General features: G+C 42.1%; 2 protein-coding genes and 1 long non-coding RNA gene across 3 annotated transcripts in view; 2 read left to right on the top strand and 1 right to left on the bottom strand.

The window, feature by feature from the left end:
* Window positions 1–15,992, bottom strand: part of LOC118230520 — a 56,110-nt gene extending 40,118 nt beyond the window's left edge. The window contains exons 1-2 of the long non-coding RNA XR_004765860.1: window positions 15,848–15,992; window positions 15,617–15,684 (exon numbers count right to left, since the gene is read on the bottom strand). This is a non-coding gene — a long non-coding RNA (uncharacterized LOC118230520). The remainder of the gene's footprint in view (window positions 1–15,616; window positions 15,685–15,847) is intronic.
* Window positions 8,999–12,055, top strand: ccn2a (cellular communication network factor 2a). The gene is made up of 5 exons (XM_035423615.1): window positions 8,999–9,274; window positions 9,562–9,778; window positions 9,889–10,140; window positions 10,265–10,476; window positions 10,746–12,055. Exons 1-5 carry the CDS (start codon window positions 9,212–9,214, stop codon window positions 11,040–11,042), a joined length of 1,041 nt encoding a protein of 346 aa, XP_035279506.1. The 5' UTR covers window positions 8,999–9,211; the 3' UTR covers window positions 11,043–12,055.
* A 3,679-nt stretch (window positions 15,993–19,671) lies between the features above and the next one.
* The window catches only part of map3k5 (mitogen-activated protein kinase kinase kinase 5), a 45,089-nt gene continuing 41,809 nt past the window's right edge, over window positions 19,672–22,951 (top strand). Inside the window, exon 1 of the mRNA XM_035423611.1 lies at window positions 19,672–20,779. Coding sequence (XP_035279502.1) covers window positions 20,371–20,779 — 409 coding nt within the window. The 5' untranslated portion in view covers window positions 19,672–20,370. The remainder of the gene's footprint in view (window positions 20,780–22,951) is intronic.

Genomic DNA, 22,951 nt, shown 5'->3' with positions numbered 1-22,951 from the left:
TTTTAGCAGTGAAAGTCAGGAATTACAGTGAAAACAGACCATGGACAAATTGGCTCTTTCATGAAACTGTTTCTAGCTCTGTTATGTGTCAGCTAGAAGACTGATTGGAACGGAGCATCTGGAATTCAAATATTAATTTCTTGCCATTTTAAATCTTGAGGGAGAGCGGAAAGGGAATCATTTTTAAAGAACTGCCAACAGCAGGATACATAAACTTTGTAATATGAACACAAAAAACACTGAACAGGAATCTGTTTTGTATTATATTTAAAAACCATACACACAAAATAGAAGTATTACATCAAAGAATTTCAGGTATTAGGTTAAACAAAGAGCTTGCTGTTAAAAATTTGGAAGAAAAAAAGCATCTGTCAAAAACTGTTGGTCCCACCCTATAAATAAAAAGATACACCTGAAAGTCCTTTGGTTAGGTTTCAAAACCTGAAAGCCGGTCCAGGAAGCGAAAAACCACATGTATTTTCTAAATGTATACACAAGTTTAGCTTTTAAAATTCAAATGAAAAAATAATATTCTGGGTTTATTTGATGTCTGAAGAGAAAGTGGTGCAAACTTGGACAGAATGCATACCTATCACGCTATGCAACACTCGCTTGAAAAAAAGAAAAACAGTTAAGTCACATTTCGGAGGTTCCTCTCTGAGTTTAAATAACATTTTCTTTGGCAGTTTATGAAACAAATGCCGTCCATTTGACCAGCACCAATCTTGGGATTCAAAGCGCTTTGCAGGAAACCAATTAAAAGAGGAATGTAACCGCCTGCCAAGGCAGGGAAGAAATTGACATTCTTGTGAAATCTACTCAATGCCGCCCGTCAGTTTTGGCCCAAGAAAGACGTATAATTGCTGTTTTGGTACATGGCTTCCTCTCTTATTAAGAATAGGGCAAATTAGCAAAATAAATGAAAGGAAACAAAGTTTCCGCTTTTTTTTGCCACCCCTGTTTACGCTGCCTCACCTCGGACAGATGCTTAGGTGCATTTTTTTTTTTTGCGACGTGAAACCTGAACGGAAAACCTCAGTGTTTGCTTGACACGAATCAAGAGATCATGCCTTGCAGCTGAATGGAGGGGCCTAAATAAGCAAGGCCAAAGGCAGGAGGGACTGGGCAAGAGCATCAATTCCCTCAGTTGACTCCCTATTGATGGTGGTGCGCCAAGTTGGATAAGCTGTTAGTAGGTCAGCCCACTGTAATTGTCTGGTGAATGTCTCTTCTTGTCTCAGAGGATCTCAGTGCAGTAAATCTCAACTCAGTGTTGGAAATGCTTCATTTTTCAGTGACATCATGGCCCATTTTTAAGCCATCTAGTCTAAACTATCATACATCCAGATTTTTTGGAGGGAAAAAACAGATAGTGAGGCAAATGCATGAGCTCATGAATAGATTAATTTTCTGAAATGCAAATTCTAGTCCTGGGGCCTGATTAATACACATACAAGTATTCCAATTCATATAAACTGCCAAGGCTTCTGTTTTCACTCAGAAATCCATGTATTTTACCTTTTATGGAAATGCGAGAAGAAAAATCATTGCGCCCCATTAAACCATGAACTGGATTACCAATATTCAGTGGTATGAATGTTATATTGTACTTGAAAGGCTTCATAATGCCGTTTCGCTCCAATTTTTAGTGGGTATAGGCCCAAAATATGAATTTCAGAAATGCTGCAATAGCCACAAAATGACTGATGAAGACAACAAAACCCATGAAAACATATTAAAGAAGATGTAGGATATAAATTGTTCTCTATAACTGGTACTGTACCTGCACTCTGCCCCAAATACCATTTCTGAAGCAGTCAGTTAAAATAAACAGTTAAAACGGTCTTACCGTGCTACAGATTGCTACACAGTGCTACACTGATTCCCAGGTTTTTTCATTAAGGTTATTTGCATTTCATGGACAATAAATGGCTGCAAGAAAGCTGGAAATATTTTATTATTTTTATATGCACATATTGTCCATCATCATTGCCTGCTAGTTATCTATTTTATAACAGCCTGCTTTTCAGTAATGCCAATTTGCCACAGGAGGGTGGGGGCTCCCCCCCCCAGTGAGTCTGGATCCTCCCAAGGTTTCTTCCCATCTATCCCACACAGGGAGTTTTTCTTGCCACTGTCGCCCTAGGCTTGCTCCTGTCTTCGTGGAGATTAGGCCAGAGTTTACTGCGAGAATTGTTTGAAAAGTATGCTATACAAACAAATTTTGTTTCAATTTGATTCTGCAAGAGGAAACTGCTACTGTAGAATGGTCAGTCAGTCTTCCTTCTGCAGGTGGATGCAAAACCCATAATTTACATTTGCATCTGCTCCTGGGAGTGGGTGCTGAGAGACTTTGCATTGGCTCAGATTTGCATGACTTTTTATGTGTATGTAAATGTGCCAGCCATGTTTTAATTGTTTCTGTCTCGGACTGATATCTGAAACTATTTACTGCCCAGTTTGCCCCCTCCTCCATTATAATTGCAAATCTACCACTGCAATGACCTCTGTCAATTTCGGTGGGGGGGGCTTGCACATAAGCATGGCCATCCTCTGTAATGCATCCGGCCATCCATTTTCTCTGCAACTGGCATTTGCATTGCCAGACTGCACAACTGATGCAGCACTGTGTCAATGCTTTCTCAAAGCATTGATTTAGAATATTTCCGAATATTTCACCATAAAAATCTTATCTTTGTCGCTCGGCGACGTTCGTTTTCTGACAACAATTCATTTGGCTCCATTGTAACTTAGCCGAGCGCACATTTTTCCGTCAACGTACGCATTATTTTTCCGCAATTTGCCATCATTGCTGTCGTAGTAAATACAACGGCAGGTTCTGTTTGTCCTCAGAGGTTCTTCCTGCCTGGCAGTGGAGAGTGAGATGGGGGCATTCCTGTACTGCTTGTCTTGGCACCCAGGAGCCAACAGACCCCATTCCCATGAATAGGAGCTTTTCAGACTGCTCAGCAGTTGCCCACAGGTATCAACTTGTGTTTTCCAAATAGTTTGAGGAATGCGAACAGCAGTGATAAAAAAAAAAAAAAATGGCAACTACACTAATAAAGGCTTATTATGTAACAGCTGTTGATACCGCACACAAAATATAGCATTTTATACGCGTGGGTATTCACCGCGGCTGTCCATCAGGTGAGGGTGCGTGGCCTGGAAGAGTGGCTACCAGGAGCCCTGTTCAGGACCGAGGATTGGTGCTGCAGCACAGAACAGAGTGCAGTGTGGGCTCTTTTCCCCGAAATAATTAGATTACGCCAGCAATGTGGGTGAATACAGCTCAGAGGTCCTGGTTTTTATGGCATTTAAACAGGGATATGTTACATAAACTGGGGGGAGGCTATGAATATGAAACACTGATCTTCCATCATTTCACTAAAATGTCTACACCCTTTAGTTTGGTAGAATGTGATCACATGAATATTCTGTCTCCTTTTATTAAGCAGGACAGAATACTACATGAATTTACTACCTGATTGGGAATAACAGCTTTTTTTATCAATGGTAAAATCTTCTGAATAACAACAAATTCTAATTTTCAGAACAGTAGGCTATAGCTGTCTTCAAGGAGGGTTTCATTTTTTATCGTCTCCATAGTTATGGTGATGGTTAGCCTCCTTCCAGTACATTTTAAAAGAGATGGAGGCAGGTTTTCCATGAAAGGCATTTGAAATTGCCCGAGTTACTACAAACAGAAACCTCTCAGGGCGACAGGAGCATAAAAGACATCATCTGTGGAATGCTCCAATAACTCTACGGTTGAAAAAAAAAAAAAACTTAAGTGTAATTTGTCTGGGCAAAGGCTAACATTGTGGGGGCTATTTTTGGAACACTTGCGCCATGCTGTGACACTGCTCAAAGCATTTTTACTGGGATTCCAAAAAAGAACAAGAATTCAATAAATTCAAAGCGCTTTTCCATATGGAATTCTGTTTGGCAGAACAGCATTTTTGCAGTCATGCGTGAGTTAGGCGGACCGGAGCTCATTTTGTGTCATTACCACAGAGCCCCATTAGGAGCACACGCCGCACGCCGCGAATCTTGGCGGACGAAATCGTTTTCTGTTGTTTGTTGACAGAAGCGCGCGGGCCCATATCATCCCGGGGTGCCAGGCACGCTTTTCGCTCTTCTAATGGCGAGGCTCGTTTATCGAATGACTTCCCCACATTGCGGCTGTTTTGGGTCCTCCACTCCAAAAAAAATACCAACTGATGTGCTTCCATGGTTTTTTTTTTTCGGTGAATCAAATTTATCAATTTTATGCGCATGATTTGGCTGGGTTCTGCCCCCCAGCTAAAGTCTGGGCTATGAATTACCTCAGTCAAGCCAGGCTTTTCAAAGGCCCAGAACTTCAGCCCTCATAATTAGCTCATTTTGAGATCTCTGCCACATGTTCGGTTTAAATCGGGGGGTTTGGTAGAATTTTCAAAGCAGGGTGCATTCTTTTAACTGGCAGCCAGCTGGAAATTATACAATTTCACCATAGATGACACGGTGGACATGAATGAGGGCAAAATGATCCTTATTTCCATTTACTTTAAGATCGAACAAGCTGAATGTATAGTTGTGTTCTCAGACACCTTTAGATTATGAAATTTTACTTCTAAAATAGCATAGAGAGTCTTTTTCGTGGATGAGTCACTTTTATGTTTTCGCTAAATTCCTATTTAAAAGCATGACTCTCATGTAAAATCTATAAAATAAATCTAAAAATGAATAATGGGAATAATCCACAAGACTAGCGATTTACATATCACTGTGTGCATGCTGGCAAGTGTTAGGCCATGTTTATTGTTGTTTGTGGTGCGCACATCGTTACCATAGTCATTTATTTCCCCGCATATTTCTTTTTTAGGCTTCATGCTCAGAAAACAGTATTTACTTCCACCAGCCTTACCGGGTGAAATGTAAATCATAAGATAAACCATTTGAACAACCAATTCATTAAATTCATTTAGGAGATGCTTTTATCCAGAGCAACTTACAATGCACGAGAACATAAGTGATCACCTGATTTACATGAGTAAGAGTGCCAGACCTAGCTAACAAATGTCAATCATTTTAAGACAATCCATTAAAACAGCTATTTAAGGCAATGCATTACATTACATTAATTTAAGAAACCGTCTCTTTCAGACAAATTTACAATGTAGGAGGACATACCGTAAGTGTATTCACCTGAGTAAGAATTCCAGACCAGCCAATCAACAATTCCAGACCGGCAAGTATACACATAACATCACTAAAGCAAAATTAACTATGCTAAGAACCAAAATATAAATCCTGAATAAAGTCATAGCTCCAATATAAAGCAAACACCTTTCTTACCCCACCTTCATGGCCACCAGTAGATTAGAGTAGACCACTTTTGTACTGTGCCTTAATAAATGGTGAACAGCAGATTCAGTCATTCAACCACTGGATTCAATGCTGTAAATAGTTTAAGCACTACAAGGCTATGTTGTAAAAGAAGCAATGGAGAATCATTCCAAAGACTTGAGTTACCACAAGCCACTGAATTCACTGTCAACTAGCCCTTTTTGGTTAAAAAAGGTTGAACATTAAGGTTAAAGGTAAAAAATTAGGCCACAATGCAAGAATAAATTAACTTATCCATAGAGTTCATTAGCTGTATGCAATTCAACTGCTCTGGCCAAAAACTCTCATGAGAAATATAGTTATCTCTCCAATGGGTGGGACTAATAGGGATGTCATCATTTCGAAGGAATGACATCACTTTCTCTTGCAGACTGAGTTACATACAGAACTATATTCAAACAACGCACTACACTCACATAAATTACGTAGGGGAAATAAGTTTCGAATACACACGGCCAACAGCCCTGAACATGGGCGGGTGATGTAATCTTGTGGAATTCTGTCTCCCTTGGATACAGCCCTGTGATCGTAGCTGGATGTTTCCTGTTGGTCTGAAAGACGCATGAGATCATCCTAACCAAGGGAGACGGGCGGAGCCGCGCGAGGCGATTCCCTCGAGGAATGCACCGCTGCAATTCCGCAGGAATGCTACTGGAAAATATGTCTGACAGAAAAATGGAAGGGCATCCCTTACCAAATTGCTAGGCCCGTGTATCCCAGGAACAGGACCCGCCCACAAATTCATGTGATGTAACCACCCGCGCTGCGCAGGGCTGATGCGCGAATATGTTTATTATGTCATTTTTACACGTCAGGTAACACACACCGCCCCTCCAGCACTTTTGTGATTCATTTGCGAGCAAATATGAATATGATTCATTTTAACTTTTTTACGGTCCCAGGAAAGTCTGACTGCTTCGGACGGTGAACTGCAAACTGCGAACAGTGGTTTGTTTCACAGCACCTGAAACAGACGTCCAATTGTAGTATTAATGGAATTCCACCCGAGCTACAAAAAGCCGATTAGGGTTTGTCTTACCTCACAAATCCCAGAACATCTGTTTCAGGTTAAAGTTTCAAGCGATACTGTTCTTGGCCCAATGTCAGCCTGTCAAAATATCCTAACTACTTATCAGTGTTCTTAAACCCCTTTTTCTCTTTTGCTCCCATAAAACTGTTCGTATGGTACTAATTACACATGTAATCCGCACATGCGTATAATAAACAATATTCATTGAAAGACACAGGAAACTTGCTTTCTTGAACCTGAATTTTGCAGATATGGCAGAACATAATAATATTTACATTTTTAATAACAGCAATAAATACAACAGTGTAATATACAAGGGATTTTAAAAAAAGATTCAATTTAGCTACTTTTTCGAAAATTCAGAAACAATGAAACAATTCAGAAATTGGAAGGTTTCAACTACAGAAGTACACGCGTTTTGCCTGCTACTCCGCATGTGGTCTGAATTTATTCCTGCTCTGCGTGAAGTCCTTTCCATTTCGTCATAAGCCGACCTTTGACCTTGTTCAATCAGTAGCCATGACTCCAACTGAAGAAACACACAGGCAGCAGCCTAATCAAACTCGTCCCACTGACAGGCCATAGTGGGCAACAGGCATGATATATTTGGTCCATTTTCCTAAATAGAATAGATGTTCCAGGCCATGGGGAATGTCTACCATGGTGCTAAAGCAGAATCCTCATCTGGAGTGCCGTGTTTGAAATAACTCCCATGCCACCGCTAACGTTACAGACCCTTTTAGCCACCATGGAAAATCAGAGAGCATGACATTAAAGGTTAACAGACCTGAAAGTATTTACCTACGGTCCATTGAGTGAGGAATTTCTTGGGAAAGGTGTACACCAGCCAGGGGGGCTTAGAGGAGAGGGTTGATGGAAGGCTTGGTGACAGAAATTTAAGAGTCAGTGAAGAAAGGAAGGGGATTTCACTCCGTGGCTGGCCGTTACCACACACAGTTTGTATTTATTTAAACCTCACCCCGCGGGATGAGCTCATCCTGCTTAGCGTCGGCACGTAAAAAAAAAACGCACTTTTCCATTATCGATTTGTGCAATCCGGCACGGGGGACAACGCATTTTTTTTTTAAAAGCCCCGTCTCTCCTGTCAACAAAAGGGGCAGGTAAAGAGTTAAAGCGCCAGGCTGCCTCATTTCACCCCCCAAATGAATTCGTGTCGACAGACGGGGCGCATTAACATTTCGAACCTCGGCGAGAACGTCTCGAGACAGTACAGCAGGCACAAAGGGAGATCCTACTGTACTTCTGCTGAGATTTGAGGGGGGGGGAAGAAAAAAAAAAAGCGCGGGAGGGGAAAAAGAAAAAAAAGAGAGAAGCCGAAAGAGAAGATTCCCATATAAGGCTACGCTTCCTCTGGGTCTTTGCGCATGTAGTAACCGTACGTCTGCTGGCGTGAAGCTGGCATTCCAGCAGCTCCGAGTTTTCTCTGGGAGTTTTTCATTTCCGATTTGGTGGCTGGCGAGCAGCAGCTCGGCCTTTCATAAGAGTGAGGTGGGGAGTCTCGGGCTCCAGTGATCCTCCTCCTTTTTACTTTTTTTTTACTTTTTTTTTTTTTTTTAAATATACAAACCCAGAGTCTAGCCGCTTTCCTGCAATCCTCACGTCTGCCCTGTGTCTAGGATCTGATGGAGCAAAATAGGATACCACCCCAGGAATGTGGCACACCTGTGCTTTAAAGCACATAGACTAAACCTTATTAGCAAGGTGAAGGCACACGGCTATAAAAAGAATGTGATTAAAACTACAGGCAGGGGCCCCGGCAAACTGAAAGTCTATTGTGTCTACCAGTAACCCAATAGCAGTAGTGACTAAAGATCTGTACATTAACGGGGGGGGGGGGGAGGGGGGGTATCGCTTCGTTGCAGTTCCACCTCTTATGTAACTCGCAGTGAACATCATGGAAGTTAATTGCTTCTGTAATCTCATCATTTTTTATTAACTGTATAAAATGCAATGAAATCTGATTTGAGTGCATTTTAATTCACTTGCTACAGCGTTCCAGGCTTTCACACTTCAACGACTGCAGCAATGCAGCTCAGAAAAACACTACAGCGTAAAGCACAACTCGAACATGGAGTACCTCCAGTACTTCCATTAAAAACGCACGCAGTGATCATTGCGAGTTAATTCACAATTGCTGATACTTGATACTGACAGATAAGTTACTCCTAATGTCAGCGGGCTATAGATCAGTTAGCGTTAGCGCTGTTAGTCTAAGGTCCCGAGACAAAGACAGGAAAAAGACGCGCCGTATTACTGCTCAATAATGTACCGTACCGCCTCTGACAAACACATTAAAATAAAAAGGTTGAGTGATTGTGTTAAGACTGCACTTTTATTTTGATACGTGCCAGCGCTCGGTTTCAGACAGAAGGAATGCGGGATGTCAGGGGGAGCGAGTCTAGAAGGGGGGCAGGAAACAGGGAAAGTATGCCAAGAATGTCCATGTTTGTCCAGGTCTCCATTCAGCTACGGGCACGTCACCGCAGCCCCAGTGCGTATAAATACAGGGCGAGCTCCTCGCTTCAGACACAGAACGCTTCGACTCCTCCTGAGAGAGCAGAGCTCAACTACTGAAGCTAAACTCTAGCTTTGACACGAGAGAGAGAAAGGGAGACTGAAAAAAATCCCCGGAGAGAAACTTACAACGAGATCGGCTCGATCAGACCGCGTACCACGAGACTCAACTTTGAAGAGTTTTTAAGGAAGATTGCTGAAGACAGACATTTTTTTTACCTTTCACTTTTTTAACATTAACTGAAGAAAATCAAAATGTCTGCAGGACTGAACAACCTGAAACTGGCCGCTTACTTGTGCCTCACACTCTTCTGCTGGGTAAGTTGTAACCTCCGAATGTGACTGCAAAGTTAACTCAGTCGAGTCTAGAATTTGTTTGCTGATGAGACAGTGCTTTCATTCAACATTCCGTTGACACCTGCTAGCCATCGCTATGTCAGTGTGAACCTGCAGATACAACTATCGTTTAAGTACCGTATGTAGTCAGGTGCAGATTGTACACAGTGAGATATAAGCAGGCATAGCATCACGCTTCTGTTGGCTAAACGGCGATGTGTCCTCAAGCAGAAGGGTTTTTAACGAGGGTCCCTCTCCATCACCCGCAGGCTACCGCTCAGGACTGCAGCGGGCAGTGCAGCTGCCCTGACGTGCCCCCCCAGTGTGCCCCCGGCGTGAGCCTGGTGCCCGACGCCTGCGGCTGCTGCAGGGTGTGCGCCAAGCAGCTGGGCGAGCTCTGCACCGAGAGGGACGTCTGCGACCCCCACAAGGCGCTCTTCTGCGACTTCGGCTCCCCCATCAACCGTCGCATCGGAGTGTGCACCGGTGAGAAGCGAATTTTAAAAATTAATCGCATGTTTCGATTACTTATTTTGTTATTCAGAGATGACTGCAGGAATGTCCTTTTTAAAAAATCGTCACTTTTACCCCCACAGCTAAAGAAGGCGCCACTTGCGTTTTTGGCGGGATGGTGTACCGGAGCGGAGAGTCGTTCCAGAGCAGCTGCAAATACCAGTGCACCTGCCTGGACGGGGCAGTGGGCTGCGTGCCCCTCTGCAGCATGGACATCCGCCTGCCCAGCCCAGACTGCCCCATGCCCCGCCGCGTCAAGGTCCCGGGCAAGTGCTGCGAAGAGTGGGTGTGCGACTCCCCGCACCGCCAGACCTTCGTAGGCTCCGCCCTCGCCGGTGAGTTTCTGCCCCTCCCCCTGGCCACACTGGGAAGCACGCCACACGCACACACTCACGCCTTCCTGGCCTCGCTAAAGGTGAGAGCGCGACTGAATCTTTCCTCTCCTCTCTTTTCCGACAGCGTACAGAGAGGAGGAGACCTACGGGCCCGACCCCTCCCTGATGCGGGAGAACTGCCTGGTCCAGACCACCGAGTGGAGCGCCTGCTCCAAAACCTGCGGCCTGGGGATCTCCACCCGCGTCACCAACGACAACCGGGAGTGCCGCCTGGAGAAGCAGTCCCGCCTGTGCATGGTCAGGCCCTGCGAGTCGCACATGGAGCAGAGCATCAGGGTAAGCGCGCTCGACCACGCCCACCATAACAAATAACACGCTCACGCTTCAATCCTCCATAGGGAACCGCAAAGAATTTGTAGTTTCATTGCTATTACATAATACAGCATTCTGCTCATATCCGTACAAGTTTATTCACCTCATCCACTGGAAAGCACTTCTCTTTTAAAGCGCTACCTATGACCATGACTGAAGCTCATTTAAACTGACAAGGAACTGAGTCAAGGGAAGAATCTAAACATGTGGTTATTTTTTTTTCCCCCCCACAGAAAGGGAAGAAGTGCATCCGCACCCCCCGGGTCTCAAAGCCCATGAAGTTCGAGATCTCCGGCTGCACGACCACCAAGTCCTACCGGCCCAAGTTCTGCGGCGTGTGCACCGACGGCCGCTGCTGCACCCCCCACAGAACCACCACCCTGCCCATGGAGTTCAAGTGCCCCGACGGCCAGGTGATGAAGAAGCAGATGATGTTCATCAAGACCTGCGCGTGCCACTACAACTGCCCGAGCGAGAACGACATCTTCGAGTCCATGTACTACAAGAAGATGGTCGGCGACATGGCGTAAAGAAGAAAAAAAACCTCCGCCAAACAACCGATAAAATGACTTCTTGACTTGAATTCCACAGAACATCCATCTCATTTGCAGCACAATACTTGTTTGTCTTTTGGTTTGTTCATTTTTCATTTGCATTGTGTATGTTTTTTTCTTTTGTTTTTGTTTTACAAAGACTCAAAACTATATGAATATGCTAAGTGTATATGTATGAGCATGTTGATGGATACCTAGGGCTGCCTGCCTTGCAGGCGTCTTGCCCTAGCAGTGAGTACGTGATTGACAGGGGGGCTGTCCTGCAGTCCCGGTAAGAATACTGCACTATAGTTCTACTCTGTGACCACCCTTAGTGATGTCACTAATTGGCAGATTCTCTTGTGCCAGTTTCTCTTTCCTCCGTAAAACTGTGGTGGGCGATCCAACCCGACTTGGCAGTTTTTTTTTGCAAAACTCAGAGCACTTGCAGTAGGGAGGGCAAAGACTTTAACCCCAAAGGGAACCGTAAAAATACTTTACCCACCGAGAAGTGCTAGCTGAATGTGCTGGTGAGGCAGCACTGTTGTGGAGTTTTCCCATTCCAGTGTCGACGACAGGTCCTAGTTTCAGAGTTTGCTGAAAACAGCCGTCCTTAAAGACAAGGCGCCTGGCGAACACGCGTTGAGAGTTTGCTACAGCACTGAAAAAAAATAAATAAGTGTTTGACTTTGACTGACTGATTTAGGTCACTAGAAGGGAATCAGTATTTTGTCAGAAAAAAAAAAGACTGGATGATTTGTAGCTTCATTCCTTTTTATATCATAATGCTGTAAATATTGTACATATTTTTGTACAGTTGTCTAAGTTAATTTAAAGGCATTTGACTCTTTTTTTTTTTCTTGCTTTGACATGATTATTGATAGCTTATTTGCTGAAGTCACTGTTCCTGTGACAGTTTGTGTACTATTTTATTGAGAAGTGTGACCAAAAAATGTCACATGTTTTCATTTTTGTAGTTCGAAATAAAATTATTATATTTTTTATATAAACACAATGTCCCTTTGTCATCTTTCCTCTTTTTGATCCCATATACATATTCCTCTTCTTTTTTTTTTTACCCATATACATTTCCCACTGAGAGCGGTCTGATTGAATCTGTTCTCACTAAGTGTAAACACTGCAAAAAAGAGAAAAGTTGCCCAAAACCATATGATTTCATCCATATGCAAGAATGTTTTCATAGCAGTTAGGTGTTCACACTCACAGTGCATCAGCTACACTTCCTGCCCACGGGACTGTACAGTATGTGGTTCTAGTCGGCTCAACATGTTCCAGGCTCTCAGCAAGACCACCCAGACTCCATACAGGTGTACCTCCGGGCTTAATGCAACACCGCTAGCAGATTGTGTGCCCTTTCGCTGCATGGTCCCGAACACCCCCCACCCACCACCACCACCACCACCAAGAATGTGTGGGTTTCCACATTGAGCTATCCACCCCATAACATGTTTACGCATTAGTCAGACTGCAGGCCTAGGAAACAGGCATCTACTCTGGGTACCAAGATGGAGGACCCATCTCTGGCAGTCTGGGGACACTCAGTGCCCACACCACGCACCGAGACAAAAAGCCACTCAGGCTCGATCAAAACAGACAGAGCAGCGATTCTCAAATTTCTTTTTTTGGAGGAACACTCATAAATTACAGGAAACCTGGATGGACCACATCATAAAATGGTCTAACTGGACAAACTAATTTGAGAGTTTCTGACGGGGCCACATCAAGAGATATATCCCATTTGTACATATTTACGGACCCTGTCATCTGTTCAGCAATGGAAAAGTATTTAAGGCACATTCTTTAAAAATAATATCCCAAATTATGTAGTTTCCATGGATCACTAGTCTGCTGCTAAAGAGCTATAGTTCATTGTTTTTCTCAGAAAAAAGAAATTTCTAAATTAAAAGAGGCTTTCTGTAAACCTATGTTAAGCAACTGACACATAAATAGCATCCATAGACCGTAATAGCATCTAATCTTCATCATATGCTCATCATATAAGGAACTCCTTGAAATCAGGAGTAAATATGATGTAAATATCAGGCACATGTGAATCTGGCTGAACATGGCAGTGCAGCTGAAGGGCTGTTTTTAACCAGTGCTCAATAATCCGAAACTGGTCCAGCATCGCCCCCTGGTGTTCGTAATAAAGTATCACAGGGCATATCTCTACCTCGCTTGCAACACACACGCTTCAACTTCTCAGTGTTCTCCATTTCCTATGACAAACAAGAAACCTTGTGCCAAAACAAAATCCTGGTAAAACTAAGCTTTGCTCGTTCCTCCAAGGACTGCATATAACTGTATATTTCACATACAAGGCCTACATGGGGAAAGTATTATTATGAAACAGTTGTGTTCTTATAAACCTGACAGCTATTTGTAGTTCCTTAAATTAATAAACACAACATATACAAATTAATATCACTCTTAATAAATTATACTATGCCAATATGACTCCAGTATTATTGTGAATTCTTGGTTAATTTTATGAAAAGTTGACAACTGTATACAAGCACAAATAACAGCAACACTCAATTTTCAGTTTCTCCTTGTTTGACAGTGAGATCGATGGAAAATGAACTGCAGAGGGATGAATCCTATAGTCAAAGTACTTTTTAAGAGTGTCACCATTTACACACATTTAATTTATTTAAAAAAGTATAAACACTGCATACAATAAATATCTTCATAGGTAATTTGGTAGGCATGTCAAAATGCTGCTGCAAGGGTTATAGAAGAGTGAGCACAAAGTGTGGGGAGCCACAACAGCTTGTTAATCATTGAGTTAAGCACCAATCAAAAGGTGTTCTCCAAAGAAACTCACCATGATTGGTTCAAATTCGTGACTCATTGCAAGAATATGGAGGTTCCATCCATTATGGTTTCATAAATCCTCATTCTCCGTTCACTAAGTGCTTCTCTCTCAAACTTTGAGGACCAAATGGAAGCACACTAAATTTGCAGCATTTCAGCCTATATTGTGTGTCAAATAAATATTTGACCATAAATGCACAGACCTCGAGTGTCACATATTACTGAGTGCAATACACACTGTGGGAAAGATATCCAAAATAAACATATGATATCTATAATTACTTTTTCTATTTTTTTATTATATTTTTAATGACCTTCTAAGGAACAGCTTGCATTGCCTCTAAACATCAATGCAATAGGCAGAGGTTTGCAGCATGTACAAACTGACTGAAATAAACATTAAAACACAGCCTTCCAAAAAAAGATTTGTAAATTTGATGTTTATGTCACAACTAATAAACTACAAATGAAGTCTAGGCAGAAATACTGCAGTTAGCAGTTTTACTTTTTCATAACTGGATTTATATGTCCGCAATACTACCAATTGCTGTTTTTGACTGAGTACAACAACTTTCTGCCACACTCACATAAATGTATTATTAATAGGGCTAGTACAGTTGTGAGAATTTTTTACCATCATGCATTCTACCCTTAAGCCACAAGGGGTCCATGTTGAAATGTGGAATGGCAATCCATCAAAACATGAATCAAAAAAACTATTTAAAACCAAAAATACACTTTTTTGTATAAACAATATGAAGAGGTGCAAGAACGAAAGGGGGACCTATGAGACTGAACTAGCACACACTGTGAATAAGGTACTTCTGGGTCAAAAGAAGTGGCACTCCATACTCTCTGCAGCATTGCGATTAGCCACTCCAAAATTCAAATATAAAAAGACAGGAAACCAAACTGATTCAAAATGAATAGTGGGTTTCTGCGATGAAACCCAGACAAAAGGTATTGCCGAAACTGCAAGTGCAGCAGGAGTTTTTTTTCTTGCTGGGTGTGTGTCTTATCAGGTATTACCATTAGAGTATTTCCAGGAGTTGCTGGATTGTAGCAAGCCACCTACTATACTTAAAGTGTAAACACATTATTAAAATATGTATAGGTGTGAATAACACATATATATATTTTCATAATGGGTGTACTTTGTTTACACACATGGAGAAAACATCTTGTCCATACAGTTTTAGAACAAGTAAGAAAAAATTGGAAAATGTTTGGTCTGTATAAACGTGTTTTATTTTTTATTTGGCCCCTGGAAAAAGTCGCTTAAGAACCCTGGGCTACTGTATGGCAGTCTCTGGTCAGCCAGAACATAGCAGACTTCATGAACAGGCTCAGATTTTTTTTTAATTAAATGCTTTATTCATTGGTTATGTCTGTGCGTCATTAAATGGCCAGCTAACTCGATTGATTGAAATCGACTTGCTGGCCTTGCAAATCGACCCCGAACTCCTTCCCATGTGAGCCCATGCATAGTTTTCTACAATCAGTATCTGCTGCTTCACGGCAGGTGAAATGTTATTGGGAAAACTAGATCAATTAATGCCCCCTTTAATTCGCCTCGACTTTCTAATATCATCATAAGAGTAGCGCACTTCATTATGCAGACCAGTGGCATTGATATGATAATCTGCATCAAATATAACCTGAGTTTGGATAAGTGCACACTCCCGAGTTCCAAGTAAACAAAAATCGCATGCTACAGCAGCTTGTTCGCTCACCTGTTTAAGATGTGGAGGTGGGGTTCATTCGCAGCTCCCAGACGTATAATATAATGACCATAAAGACACTGTGAGTAAAAAGTAAAATGTATTATTGTTAAATGTTATACACGATCATTCAAGTAAAACGTTCATCAGTTAGAAAGGAACACGTCCCAAACCGACTGCATGTTGTAGGTTGTGTATTCTGTTGTGGATTCGATTTAATTTACACGTTTTTGGAAATTTTACCTGTGCACGGGCGCGCGACCTTGAGTCTTCATGTTAATTTCTGCTGGATTTCTGTTTCATTTTTGTACGTGTTTGAAAAAGTATAGCGGCCTATCCAATTCAGGGTTTTTGCGTCCGCCTGGTCCAGCAAACGTCGGAGTGGTTAAGGGACGCACGCTGACTTGGAATGACTTATGCTATGTGCGTAAAAGTGGCGGGCATGAGCACGTCGTTCACTGTTGGAAAATAAAATTTCTGTTTGTGCGTATTATTTTTCCCCGTGTAGAATGTGGGACGCTGTTAATTTTGTGCATTGTGCCTAGAAACGTATGCATATTACGTTTTAAATTTATATGCAAACTTTAAGTTTAGCGTTGTGTGACGTCTCCCTGGAGCTGCTGGCTTTTGACCATTGCAATTGGACAGGAAACCAAGTAACTTCTCTGACTGTTCTAAGAGAGGGCTACTATGCTCGCCAATCCAAATAGGTGCTTTCAAAAAAACTGAGGAGGATTCGTACATGTAGAATCCTGAATGATATACAGTCATTCAAAGGCAGGCACACATGACCTTCTCGTATGAAGTGTTGGAGAAACTACTCTGTGTGTATTTGTACACACTACCAATTATTAAACACTGAAAGAAGCTAAACTACAGCAAAGCTACCCTAAAGAGAAATGTAGCTTGTGAAATTACAGTTATTCAAAAAATGTAGGTCAAACAATTCTTATCATTGTCATATTCCCCAGACATGATGCAGGTGTGAGCCTTGCCTTCTTTTTACACAGGCCATACAGGGATGGCATGTAACCAGTACTGTGTGCCAACTGGCATTTGACCATTGGAAACTATAGTGTAGTGGAGTGTTTCTCAGCAATCAGGGAAACAAGGGAAAAGGAGAGAGGATGTGGTATTTGGTCAAAGAGGTTTGTAAAAAACATATATTTTAGGTAGTTGGCAGTTCCTGTAGTTAACTACACCTCAAAATAACAAAATAACTTCTACTACAACCACTTCACAGATTTGAACGGAGCTGAACGACCAGCAAACTGCCGCGAAATGTAGTTAAATCACCCCTCAGCACTGCTTGTATGTTACATTTCCCTTTGCCCAGAGAGTGGCTGCCTCTCACTCAGAGAATAATGTCATTTGCAGGCTGTCCAAATAAAGCACGAGATCTTGGTGCAGTGATGTTCCCCAAGGTCCTGAAATGAATCCTGATTGTGTCAGCGCGGACTGCGGCCAACAGTCCCTTGTGACTTTGTATAATTGGTCATGACATTGCCAACAGAGTGATGGAATCCCAGTGGATTTCTCTCCTACTTGCAGAACAATGACTCCTTGGGCACTTGCAGGCTGCTTGTGATAGCTGTGTAAGTGCTGCTGTCCTCCCGTTCAGCGTCTACACAGCTCAACTAGTGGACTGCATGGGCAAAAAGATTGTAGCAGCTAGCAACACAAATTCAGGAGCTTGTGTTTTCTGTAGTAGCAATGACGCGAGCCTACAAATACAGCTGGGGTTTCTGGCTTGGGAGAAAATGGAAAAGTGGGATAAACTGAGAACAAGGTTATTTGGAATTTATGACATGCTGGCATTCAAATGCTTTTTCCATGTTTTCTTTGGCAAGCATGTGGTTTGGTGGACAACTTCAAAAAAGAGAGACTTGGTTGCAACATCTATTCGCAGGAGGGAAATCTTATATAGCAGGCCCTGGATGCATCTCCACTGGTGTAACTGAGATGCTGTTTGTCGTCTGTCTGTGTTTTTGTTCCATTTTGAATTCTCTCATTTCTAGTTTTGAGACCGTTTTTAATCCATTTTTGTCCCTCTCTCTTATGGAGACAACTCCTTCTGGTGGTAACCCAGGTGAGATAATCGTACCTATCCTCACTTCTATCCAAGACTCCACTCACCTTTTCCCGGATAAAACATCCAAAGCAGGTGGGAAAAGCCCTCCCCTATTCTCCCGTTACATTCTTATGCTATCCTCTAGCCACGTAAAACAGATGTAAAATTAGTGGATGATAGCTCAACTCTAACACGAATGCCATACATGTCAATTGAAGTCTTGAAATGATTGAGGCGGAATGCTTAAATAGTTATAACATCACAATGGAATTGTCCGTAATCAAGGAATAGGCTGCTTAAAAATGGTCCTCTGAGTAGCCTGTGTGGTGCATTCACTAGAGCAGCCAACTCTCAACCCACATACAAATCCTGTGGGTTGATTCCCTGCCATGGGAATCAATCTGTTCTGTGATCCCATCTTTATCTGTGACCCCCTTTGCTTTGCCTCTGTCGGAAACAAAGTGAGAAAATACATAAAGGAGGGTGGACTGTCTGCTCTTCTCTAGTTAAAAAAAGTGGTCCCCTGAAGTGTACTCAGAGGATTGAGCTGGTTGACTGCAGTGCCAAAAGAAGAGGAAACTGGGTTTGAAAAAACGAGAAGACCACCAGGTAATTATGAAAAGGCATGATCACTAATTCTTTCACGTCACTTCCCCTCATCCTTCACTGGGTCCAAGTAACAGCTCTCATCAGGTTCAATAACTTGGTGCTTTCCTAACAGGGCAGAGGGGAGCCCCCACATCCAGACCATGGTCAAACCCTATTCCTTAGAATGAACATTCCATTCAGTGACCTGTGGTTGCCAGGCACTCCCATCCCTGCAGCAATCCAGCTGACTCATCCTGGTCACAGCTTTTGCACACTATGGGTGGGGGTATGGCTGGCCCACCAGAACAGAATCGCTCATCTTCTGTAGTAGGCTGCAGTATCTCACCAAAATAAATCCCTTGTTGTGGGCACATAACCCTCACTTGCTCATTTACTTAAAATGATAAATAAGAAAGTATTGACATTTTCACGGTTTGAAACTCACTATCACTCTGGTTGCCGCCAGCAGCCATTTTTTGAGGAAAAGTTTTACTGGTAACACTATCACAACGATTGTGATATGTCCTTGTCTCACCCGCTTTAGGTGAATGAAGGCTACTTACTGTACGTCACTCAGGATAAAAACATCAGTGCAATGATTAAACGGTAAATTATCACTACTCATATAAATAATTCTTTATTTGTTTGTTCGCTTGTTTGTTCTTTGGAGCATAATAAAGGTTTGTCATATCGGAATATTATCAAAATCATGATATCTACGTACACAATTTGACCAGGTTTCATCAATATGCTACCAGACCAGGGGTGATCTGTATTTGGGTTTTATATGACACGTTTAAACACAGAATAATCCTAGCCTACTGTATGACAAATTCCCAACGCAGGATTTCCCCCCCCCCCCCCCCCCCCCCCCCATCAAGAAATGAGCGACGATTACCATTAGGGGTCAGCAAAACCAAGCGTAAATTGTTGCGGCTATATTTCAGGTTTTCTCCGCTTCATGTCAGAGTGCTTACGGGTACTGACTAAGACTCGTGGAAATATTTTAGATAAATATTAAACGTGAATGAGAAGCTTTTGGTTATTTTCGTTCATTTTCGTATTGCACTACGCATTTGTGGTTTATTTTGATTAATAAAAGACTTAATATTGTGACGACACTTGAATAATAGGCACATTTGTGATTGGTGTGCAGTCTACTTTTTTGCACGGTTTATGATGTCTGTCATAAGTCCCTGGATATGTAGAATGTCGCAAGAAATGACATGGTTGCATGTTAATAACAATACCACGCAAGTCCAGTGACTCCGTGTGGAATTTGTACACTGGCTTACTGTTTCTTTAAGGGGTAGACACTTAACCATTCCATATTTGGTAATGTTACCGCCTAGTTTGTAAGGTTCAACCCCCACTCCGTGTATGCGTGTGTTTGAGTACGAAAGGAAATCATGAAAATAGGGCGGGGTCTGAGAACCCGATCTTAACAGTAACAGTCAGCACTCCAAATAATTTCCCAACTTGTTGGAAAGTCTGTTGCGTTGAACCGACTGTTGTGGGGAAAATCGTTCTGCTTTCGAGGAAAATGGCCTCACCGAAAACATCTGCACGTTTTTGAGAGCTTTGCATGTAAATGGAAACCTGCATTTCAGAACAACTTTTGAAACTATACGAACACTGCATGGAAATCTGAAAGAATTTTATGATTCGACGTTAACTCTTATTCCGTAAACAAATGGTGGAAAACGCTGGTTGTCGGACCAAAGATTGCGGTGTCCTGTTTAAAACACATGGCTGTCTGTCAACAGTGTGGTGACTAGCTCTACCTGTGTGGAGGTATATGCGCTTGGCACAGTTCCATCCATCCATGGAGGATTTCATTCGCGGCATACCTGTGGACAATGCTCTTTCGAGTTCATATTTTGAAAGTGTTTCCAGCGTCGTTATCTTGTAACCTGATCTATTCCGGTCGCATTGTGAAAGCGGATTGATAATCATGCATAAACCGTCCACCCGTGATGTGCAGAATTTTGGCGTGGAAAATGCGTAACCAAGTCGTGCAAACGAGGTAGCTAGATAGCTAGCTGTCTTGGGGAGTTGTGCGCCGTTGTCAAACAACGCAAAGTGATAGCCGTTCAGATAACTGAAAATGAGTCAAGATCTTGAAGATATATCACTCTCTGTACCCTCTTTCGGTCAGTCCCCAGACGCGGAAGACGGTCGTGAGAGTTCCCGTGAAGGTGCCATGAACAGTGCCAGCGTGATACCTGCAGCCGGGACCTTCTGGCACGACTCAGCCGTTGGTGGGAGCATCAGTCCTTGTGTCACTAACTGCGCCGAGAACAGTGGCTTGTTGTCGACGGGGAAATGCAAAAGTAGACCGATCACGGTGGCATATGTGATCAATAATGAAAATAACCAGTCACATACCGCTGAGAGCATGGCCTTACAGTGTCTGAAAGAAGCGTGTGACTCTGTAGGAAGTAAGCTGGAGACTGTGCACTTCGGAAAGCTCGATTTTGGGGAAACGACAGTGCTTGATCATTTCTACAATGCAGGTAAGTGGCGAAATGCTGCGCTGAACAGGATGAAAATACTCGATCTGTGATCTGATTTTGTAGATGCTGTCAAATTAAATTTATGACAAGAGATCTGAGTTGATACTTCCGCCTTGCATTGCATGCCTTGCAGTTAGAACCTGTGAACTTTCATTCAGCTGCACCCTTTATTTGTAAATAAATAAATGAAAATGAGATGAACAGTATTTTTTCACAACTGCGTTTAACTGATTTGGGTTATATGCAAGGATGGTTGAGTTCGGGTGTTCGGGTTCCATACATTATAAATGAGTGAGGTTCAGGTTTATATGCCCTAAAGGACACTGTGTTATCTAATAGTTAAATAAGTAGGGTACACTCAGGTTAAGCAAATACAATGACGTGTGCTATTGATAAGCCAAGTGTTGTGTGTTTTTGGTGGAAGTAAAGCTCATGTCAAATGAGCGCTCAGAATCTGCCTTGTAGCTAATAAAATGTCACATTGAAAAGTAGGCTATTGCAATTTGATGTCGGAGGTTGTCCAAATACTTCATTTGTTAAGTAAGAATAAGAATGTTTCTCTAAATTTTTTGGCGTCTGTAAAAATGTTTCTGAGCTTCCTGAATTTCTCCGCCACAGCAGGGTTTTCCATTTGACTGATTGGAAAAATAACACTGAAACACGTTAGTACAATATGCTTACCTTTTTAACTTAAATGTTTTTTATATTCCCCTTTTTGTTTTGAATGCATTTTGTAGAAATACTTTTGCATATTCGCTGTTTCTTTGATTAAACATTCCAAAAATAGTACCATGAGCGCCTGTGTTCAAGGTTCCACTTATTTAACAATTTCATGTAGGCCTATGATTAACTTGAAACATTGTGTGCAAAGAAACGTTACAGTACGCTGGGAAATTTGACATATTGGTAAAAATAGAAAGTCAGTCAACATTTCAGAACTCAGGAACATTGTTTGTTGTCATAACATTATTGGTTGTGTCAACAGAAGTTTTTTTTTTTTTTTTGCTTGCCTTTGGCAGTTCTCCACCAGGCCTCTGTTTATTTCCCATAATTCACACCCAAGTTAGGGGAATCCACTGTGTATTATTATTTATTATTTATTAACCTTTATTTAGCCAGGAAGTTTCACTGAGAGATCCGGAATCTCTTTTTCAAGAGAGACCTGGCCAAGGTGGGAGCCAACACAGTGTCCATATAAAACAATGCAATATAACGTATAAAGCATGAATTCAAATGCAAACAAACTTTATTGGAATGACAGGAGTGTTTTTCAGTGTAGCCATCTTTTTCCATTATGTGCAGCATAGGGACATTTTATGTATGGAACAGACCTGAAGAAAAACAACATTTTTACTTGAATTGAATTAAGAAAAGAAACTTTCCCTACTGGGTGGAAAACCTCACATTGCACATGACTGTCCTCTGCAGAGTTTCCCATTCTTGTCTGTGAACACAAAATTGACTGCAGGAACATTCTTTTGTGCAAACAAGCTTAATCATCGTGAAGGCATGGAGAGGGGAAAGGGTCCGTTGGCAGGGGAGGAAGTTGATTGTCTTTGTCAAGTGTCCTAGTTTAATACATGTGGTCTTGTTTGTTGATTGCATTACAATGTGGCATTAAGCAGATACTTCTATTCAGAGCAGCTTGCACAGAACACGTTCTTGACAAGCAATCCATTTATATGGCTGGATATTTATTATACGGAAGCTATTCAGGTTAATTACCTTGCTCATACAGCAGTAGCAACCAACTAGGAGTCAGGCCTACAAGCTGTAGCGTTACAAGCCCAGTTCTCTTACCATTATACTACACTACTGCCCTATTCAGTACAATCAACTTTGTGGGGGCATGTCTTACCACATGGCCTGCAGTCCTACCTCAAAATGGTTATGCTGAATTGAATATTCTCCATCAAGATCGGTAAATTTATTTTTGTCAGTGGGCCAATATTTTCTGTGATGCAGTGGTTAGAGCATTTATCACGGCTTGGGCATGCTGGTTTTTTTGATACTGGTTAATAATTAGATAACATTTCTATTTAATTGGGGCGGAGGAAACAGAATAACACAGCGGCACAGTGACCTTCGCTCTGCCGTCAATAAGCTGATGTTTTGATTGCCTTTATTTTGCCCATTCAAAATACTATAGTGTGCATGCCAGTGGGGATGTCA

This window comes from Anguilla anguilla, chromosome 6, assembly GCF_013347855.1.
Source record: "Anguilla anguilla isolate fAngAng1 chromosome 6, fAngAng1.pri, whole genome shotgun sequence".
Taxonomy (NCBI): Eukaryota; Metazoa; Chordata; class Actinopteri; order Anguilliformes; family Anguillidae; genus Anguilla; species Anguilla anguilla.
The sequence above is the reverse complement of the archived record's forward strand: the minus strand, read 5'-3'. Positions and strand labels throughout refer to the sequence as shown.

What these genes read in the sequence shown, in the direction of transcription:
- ccn2a (XM_035423615.1), top strand. Translation starts at nt 9,212, where the DNA reads ATGTCTGCAGGACTGAACAACCTGAAACTGGCCGCTTACTTGTGCCTC. An exon ending in CGTAGGCTCCGCCCTCGCCG is followed by an intron (nt 10,141 to 10,264) that starts GTGAGTTTCTGC and finishes CTTTTCCGACAG; the next exon opens with CGTACAGAGAGGAGGAGACC. An exon ending in ACATGGAGCAGAGCATCAGG is followed by an intron (nt 10,477 to 10,745) that starts GTAAGCGCGCTC and finishes TCCCCCCCACAG; the next exon opens with AAAGGGAAGAAGTGCATCCG.